The sequence below is a fragment of the Osmia bicornis genome, unplaced genomic scaffold (genome assembly GCF_907164935.1).
Source record: "Osmia bicornis bicornis unplaced genomic scaffold, iOsmBic2.1, whole genome shotgun sequence".
Classification (NCBI taxonomy): Eukaryota; Metazoa; Arthropoda; class Insecta; order Hymenoptera; family Megachilidae; genus Osmia; species Osmia bicornis.
In genome coordinates, this window is record NW_025791458.1 from 3,266,146 (window position 1) to 3,273,929 (window position 7,784).

At 40.8% G+C, this 7,784-nt stretch overlaps 1 protein-coding gene across 1 annotated transcript; it reads right to left on the minus strand.

The window, feature by feature from the left end:
• Window positions 1-770: 770 nt before the first annotated feature.
• LOC123989195 lies at window positions 771-3,303 on the minus strand. The gene is made up of 4 exons (XM_046289895.1): window positions 2,413-3,303; window positions 1,169-1,909; window positions 908-1,033; window positions 771-797 (listed from the first exon to the last, which is right to left on the minus strand). Exons 1-4 carry the CDS (start codon window positions 3,301-3,303, stop codon window positions 771-773), a joined length of 1,785 nt encoding a protein of 594 aa, XP_046145851.1.
• Window positions 3,304-7,784: the final 4,481 nt, after the last annotated feature.

Consider the following 7,784-nt stretch of genomic DNA (forward strand, 5'->3'; position numbering starts at 1 on the left):
TATCCGGCTGAGGGTCCGGGTTTGGTATTGGCACTTTGAACTCCTTGTCTTCTCGTGGAATCAAAGGGAGACAGACTGTAGGAGGGTTCCGGGATAAAGCGTCTGCGTTTTTGTTTATTTTCCCAGGCTTGTGAATAACATCGTACTCGTACTCTAAGAGTCTTAATTTCCATTTTACTAGCCGTGAAGTGGGGTCTTTAACTGAATGTAACCAAACCAGCGGTCGATGATCCGTGACAAGTGTAAATCTTCGTCCGAAGACATATGGTCGGAAATACTGTACTGCGTATACCATGGCTAGACACTCCTTTTCCGTTGCTGAATAATTTCTTTCGGCTGGATTCAAACTTCGAGAAGCGTATGCAATTGGTAAGTCTCGTCCAATTTCCCCTTGGCTTAAAACTGCCCCAATCGCATGATCCGAAGCATCCGTCGTGATAACAAATGGTCGTTCAAAATCTGGATATTGTAATATTGGTTGTGTACAGAGTTCTTTACACAATAGTTCAAAACTCCCTTGTTGTTCTTCAGTCCATTGGAAAGGGGTTCCTTTTCCCAACAGCTGAACTAGTGGTTTTGCCTTTAGAGAGTAATCCTTGATGAATCGGCGATAGTATCCCGTCAGTCCCAGAAACTGTTGCACATTCTTCTGTGTTTTTGGAATCGGAAAGTTTTTTACGGCGTGAAGTTTCCTAGGATCTGGTTTAACCCCGTCAGCAGACAAAATGTGTCCCAGATAGGCAACCTCTTTGCGTAGGAATTCGCATTTATTAGTCTGTAGAGTAAGTCCATATTCCCTGAGGCGATCGAATAGTTTTTTAACTTTAATTTCGTGTTCACGCAGCGATGAAGAGAAAACAATCATATCATCTATGAACACAAGTACGTTTTCCAGGCCTGATGTTACCCGGTTCATGACGCGTTGGAATGTCGGTGGTGCGTTCTTCAAACCAAAAGGCATACGCACAAACTCGAAATGTCCATGTGGTGTTGTAAACGCGGTCTTCTGTCTGTCCTTTGGGTTCATTTCAATCTGATGAAATCCATTTGCCAAATCAAATATTGAGAAGTATTTTGCTCCGCCTACCTTGTCTAGTATTTCTGGAATATTAGGTAATGGAAACTTGTCGCCTGTTGTTTTTTCGTTTAATGCACGAAAGTCGATTACCATTCGCCAACGTTTGTTACCATCGGCGTCCGGTTTCTTCGGTACAATCCATAAAGGAGAATTGTATGGTGAGGTGGATGGTCTAATAATACCCTGCGATAGCAGAGCTCCAACCTGTCGTTGTATCTCCTCCTGATGTACTGGTGGGTACCGATACTGTCTAGTATTAATCGGAATGTCGTCTGTTGTGTAAATAGAGTGATGAAAATTTGGAACCTTGCCCAGGTTATCTCCAGGTAGGAAAAATCTATCAGAAAATTCCCTGACAATTTTGAACACATGTTGTCGTTCTTCAGAGTTTAGATGATCGGTCCTTAAAAGATCTTGGATACGTGTAGTTCTGTCTTCCTTTGTTTCCTTTGCTAGATACGAAGGAATAGGATCGTCATCTGATGAGTCAAAAATCTCATACGGATGTATGCGTTGTGGTTCAATGTCGATTTCGATTTCGTCTTCTCCGGTGTTTGTGGCTAGGACATAGCAAATTCCATCATGATTGCAGACTGCTGCTTCTCCAATGTAGACCTGTTCAGGAGTCTTGATTCGTGCTAGGTACCCTTCCATAACCTCCGGATTTGCGACTGGAACTGCAATTTGGAGAGCTGTGCGTCCTGGCAATCTATGTTTAATTGGCAATACTGGATGCAGTTCCATCTCCTCAGCGTTACTGAAGAATATAGGTTTAATAGGTTGGTTACGAGTTACCAAGGTTTTATGGTAATAGGAAATTTCAGCCCCTTCCTGTAATAAAAAAGGGCTTCCTATGAGTCCATCAGCGGAAATAGGCAAGTCCTCTACTACGTAAAATTCCGTAGCAGATCCATTAATTTGCAAACTGGTAGTTCCCAAGGTTCGGATCGTAGATGATGCGAGCCCAGCGATTTTAAGACCTTCCTTCGATGTGATTCCGGCCTTTTCTCCTAGAGCATGAAGAACTACCAGATTTACAGAAGCTCCTCCATCAATTAGAAATTCTCCCGTTCCTTTTTCCAGTTCTGGAACCTTGATCCTGATGCGTGGGGTTGGTGCTTCCTTGATTCGTCTTCCTGTTTCTGGTCTGCAAATCGGACCATTTTCCGGCGATCTTCGTTGCGTACGCTCACCGCCTCGCCGTTTGGGTGAGCGTTGTTGGAGTTTAAAGGTTTCCTCAAAGGTGAGAAATTCCCTCGTGACTCCCTTCGATACTGGAATCGGGGTCTTTCGCGGCGAGGTGATTTTTCACAATCCTTCCAACCGTGTCCGACCGTACTGCAGTTTGCGCAATAAAAGTCGTAAACATCGTGTTTGGTGTTGAACGGCTCGTCATATTTTGGCGCCTCCGGTGAGTGGTTTGGAGAGCGTGAATAATCATGCTTACGTAAAGTCAACGCTGTTGCACGTGAAGCTCGTTCTTCGAACTCCGGTTCGGAACCAGATGTGCTGCGATCCCTTGGTCTTTGCCGATAGGGTGACGGTGACTGAGGGTACATACGCCTGTGTTCCTTCTCTCGAGGACGTCTCCAGCTGAGAAAATCCTCTTCTCTACGACGACTAGGTGATGCCTTCTCCTGAATCTGTCGTCGGTTCTTGAGGCGACGTTCAATTTGTAACACAGCTTCGTACGCCTCTTCTAAAGTTTTAATCTTTTTGTCCAGAGCGGCGATTCTCCAGGCCACACGCTCCGGTAAACCCTCAAGGAAATTCTCCAAGATGTCCATTTCCATCTCCTTGATGAGCTGATCCACGTTGGTCGTGTACCTCTCGCGGATCGCGATACGAGATCCATGGGCAAGTTTGCTGGCTCTGTCGATGTACTTCCTTAGTGATTCGTCCTCACGGATTTTAAGGCGCGAAACCTCAGCTTGGAAATACGCCAAGTTCTTCCCAGGAGCGTATCGTTTTTTCAAATGTTGTAACAATTGAGTTACATTGTTGAATTGTTTATCTTGGATACTAATCCGCGCCGGACCGGTGAGTTTAGTCAACACGATACTCAGATACTCTGTTTCCGACGTATCTGGTATTAACGCGAGCCCGTTTTCTACACTCTGAGCGAAAACCGACAAAGCTGGATTCTCGCCATCGAAAGTGGGTATCGGCGCGGTAGCGAATTGAATACAATTACGCTGTGTTAACAAGGCCATAGAATTAGCCATTGTTAAGGTAAGATTCGCGACTTCGTCAGCCGAAAGCCTGGTTTCTGGCATTTTAACGCGAAAATCCTATAGAACAATTATAATACAAGTCCAGTTGTATCCACGGTATCCTTACGGATATTTATTCAGTGGATCCCACCGCTGTCACCAGTTTTGTTACGAGCCGGAGGGGGCGGCTGCGTAGCCGGGGCTTAATTTAGGTAAATGGTAATTGTTAATGGCTTGACCAGTGTTGTTATTAACACTGGGAGCCTAAGGAAGTAGACGTGGAGACGAACCTACGTATGGCTAACGTAGGGAGCTCCAGGAGGTTGGCTATGGTGGACGAACCTACGTATGGCTAACGTAGGGAGCCACAGGAAAGGTGTAGAGTGGAGGACGAACCTACGTATGGCTAACGTAGGGAGCCTCAGGAGAGTGATATGCGGACGAACCTACGTATGGCTAACGTAGGGAGCCGCAGGAAGCGTTAGTATTAGGTCTCGTAACTTGATTGATGTACCTCGAGCGGTAAAGGTACACCTTAGTGGGTTTCTGGACAGTAAATATAATTGTACAATAGTATGTAAATTAAACTAGTATGAGTTTATTCTCTATTCCGGACCTTACAATTGTTGTGTGTAATTGTCGCGGTATTCAATGAATTGAACTCTAGGTTGCACGTTTGAAATGAGTTGAATAAATAAAGTTAGTTTCGATTCCGCGAAGCAAGAATCTAATCCTTCTCGGTTTTCACGAACACGAGCAAACGGGGGCGGATTACAACGATTATAATAATGCTTAACAGCCGACAACGTACTGTATAGTTACTGTGAGTGCTTGAAAGGGACTTGAATACCCGATCTCGCAGAGTCTCCTCGTTGCAGAGATTATCCGAAAAGAACGTACTGACGTGTATCGAACTGATTCTAGACTTCAACTAGACCCGAGGTGCCCTTGTCGCCACCCTTTTTATACTCAAAAACTAGAGTAAAAAGGGTGGTGGGGACTGACTCTACGTGACCCGTAGGACCGCGCCCTTGCTTTGCGTTGGTCTCGAATTTTCTAGAAGACGGTTGGTGTCGGGTGCACACATCCGATTCCATATAAGGAAATTTCTTGAGAAGGGTTTGTAACACCATATAAGGAAATTTCCAAGACGGATACGCAACACCTGTATCTCATCTGGGAGGGTAGTTACGGGTAAAAATGTGATTGCGAAGTTTTTGGCAAATTTGTCCTATTTAATGACATTTAAAAATTCTGAAAAAAATCAGAGACATTTCTACTTGTGAGGCACATATTACAGAATTTTCTCAGATTTTTATATTGAAAACTGAAGCCGTGAAAAATCAAAAACGTCGAGAAATTCTGAAAAATGGCGATTTTGTATTGAAGGAGATGAGGTCCCACGATCATATTTTTTTTATAAGCGTATATTATTGATACTATTATCCTCAATTTTTTTCAGATTTTTGGCAGAGGTGCGTCATAGTTAAAAAAATTAAAAACCGATTTTTTCGCTGATTTTTGCGTGTTAGAGTTACTTATTCGACGAATTTTCGTCCGTTAATTATCCAATACATGGTATATTCACTGTTCAATGTTTTTGCATCCTGGGAATAGAATAGGAATTAAACTAAACAAACCTAAATGATAAAAGTTCGTTACGTCCGTTATATTTCAAAAGATTGAAGGTATTTTCAACGGTGGCGGTGGTTCAGCGGTAAAGCGTCTGACCGCTAAACCGCTGGAGAATTCTTTTCGTAGGTTCGAGTACGCTCAGACTCAATCTTTTTTTTTGTAAATACATTATTTCAAACTTCTACCTACATGATAATCGTTAATATACTTGTTTACAAATGTTTCAATAATATTTTTTTAGTATTTTTATCTGTAATGTACATAAATACCATTTTGAAGTACTTTCTATTCTACCGTTTCTCTTGTCATGTATTTTCTCAGTTACAGTATTGTTTAATATTTTTCATTATCTTTAACAATTCTGGATAAGTAGTTTGAAAAAATTGGATAAGTTTGAAATAATGTATTTACAAAAAAAAAAGATTGAGTCTGAGCGGACTCGAACCTATGAAAAGAAGTCTCCAGCCGTTTAGCAGTCAGACGCTTTACCGCTGAACCACCGACACCGTTGAAGATACCTTCAATCTTTTGAAATATAACGGATGTAACGAACTTTTATCAATTAGGTTTGTTTAGTTTAATTCCTATTCTATTCCACTGTATGTAAAAGCATTGAACAGTGTATATACCATGTATTTGATAATTAACAGATGAAAATTCGTCGAATAAGTAACTCTAACACGCAAAAAACAGCGAAAAAATCGGTTTTTAATTTTTTTAACTATGGCGCACCCCTGCCAAAAATCTGAAAAAAATTGAGGATAATAGTATCAATAATATACACTTGTAACGTCCCGGAATTATTCGCGAGCACGCTACTGCACCGACGCGTAGGGAGAGCGGTTCCCTATGAGAAGGCGACTCGTATTTTATGATATATATATATTATGTATCAATTATAAGAAGGGATTATAGGTTCGGGTGGCACGCGGTAAAGGAGTAAAATCCAACGCTAGATTCCTTTCTCAAATAATAAGTATGTGTTTATTCAAGAAATTAAATGTGGTGTCTTGTGTATAATATAAAAATAAAATAAAAAAAGAAGGTAAGCAATATTAAAGAATATTGAACGTAATTAAATAACGTGATTAAATATTGAATTTAAATAATGAATTGAAGTAATTAAATATTGAATTGAATTAATGTAGTTAATTAACAAATGTTGCGCCCTGTGTTAAAATACAAAAAGAAAATAATAATATTAGTAGTGTACAATGAGTACGCCCTGGATTGAAAAATACAAAGAAACTAACAATCGTGTTTGTGCCTAAATTGGAACACAATAAAAGAAAATTAGATTATTACAAAAATAATTCAACCTAAAATAAAAATACAGAGTAAATAAATTGATTAGTGAACGCGGTTCTAGATACGATTATAAAACTTGAATTTATAATTTAATATAATTTAATATAATATAAATGATTTGAATGAATTGTCGGGAAATTGGCCAAGATCCGTTCCGACGCTGTAGGAGTTGGCTCGTTCGGCCGCAGTTCGGTTTCTGGGCAACTTAGCCGTCAATGAACAGGCCGCATCCAAGGAGCTTCTGCTTTCTAGCGAACTCTGCAAAATGGTATCGTCGCTCTAGAGCCAGTGTACTGATAGGCCGCATCCAAGGAGCTTCGGCTTTCGCTCGCTCGTTAAGCTTGGGTGCGAACCTGACACGTAGGAGAACCGCTGCGAACCGATAGTTGAGCGCCCCGGGTCTGACGCGGAACCTCTGCCGCTTTGCCGACAAAAGAGTCTAAGATTACTGAATTCTATATAAATCGTATCATAGACCCGTCTCGGACTACGATCAGAATCGAAGTGAAAAATCTTTGCGCGGCACGCTCGTATTTATACCGGAGAACTGCTGACGTAGCAGTTTTTTCTACCTGTGTTTTGATATCGGAAGTGTTCGGACTTTGACCGGTGCGTACGTGACTCCGTGCGTATCGCTATCTCTGTCTACGCGCTATTGCCGTCTCTTTCTACTCTGCGCTTGTTCCTATCTCTTTCTATTCGCTATTGCTATCTCTCTCTATTTATTTCGCGCGCTGTGTCGATCTTTTATCGACGCGGTAGAATTATCGACGTATATTCTGAAGTATATAAAATTTTTGTTAAACGTAAATATTAATAAATATAAGATTCTGTTTAGTTGTTAATTACAAATATAATTATTTAAATCAATGTAGTACAAAAAAAATAAATAAAAATGAACTGTTACATGTTTGTAATTATAAAAAAAACGAAAAATGAATAAATATTTTAATAAATATTAATTATTAAACTTCTTCTTATTTATTCCTCTTCCTGCTGGATGTAACAGCCTTCCCCCTGTGTTGGTCTCTTGTCCTCAAGAGACTCTTTGGTTGTCGATCGTTTTTCGGAGCAGAATTTGCATAAACACCTTTCTTCGTCGTTTCTGGGGGATGCTGCCAGTCTTCCGAAATATTTAATGATTTTCGCATGTCTTCGTCTTGGATCCTTTTTATCTGCTTTTTTATAGATTTTCCAAATTATTTCTGGTACATCGATGGGGGTTAACCTCCATGGTGTGTCCGTTTCTTGTTTCTGCTGTGTTGGAGTCTTTGGAGAATTTTAAGGGGGTAGACACGGGTAATGCAGCGAGGTGACATTACCGGCAAAAATGGGCCTATTAATGGGTTTACGGGAATCGGTTATTTGTCCTTATAAGAGAACACATAGGGCTGGGTGAGGGCTCATTCGAAAGAGGAAGGTCCAATGCAGGGGGCTCAACCGATGGTTTAAAGAGATTGTGTTGATATCTATTAATATGAGTGTCCAAAGTAGAGGAAAAATCGAGAAAATACGCCCGCTGAATCCAAGTACATTTTAAGTAACTATAA

Coding starts and splice junctions, on each gene's coding strand:
- LOC123989195 (XM_046289895.1), bottom strand. CDS start 3,303: ATGGCTAATTCTATGGCCTTGTTAACACAGCGTAATTGTATTCAATTC. Junction 1,034..1,168: donor GTAACAAACGTTGGCGAATG/GTAATCGACTTT, acceptor GGATTTCATCAG/ATTGAAATGAACCCAAAGGA. Junction 798..907: donor TCCAACGCGTCATGAACCGG/GTAACATCAGGC, acceptor CGATCGCCTCAG/GGAATATGGACTTACTCTAC.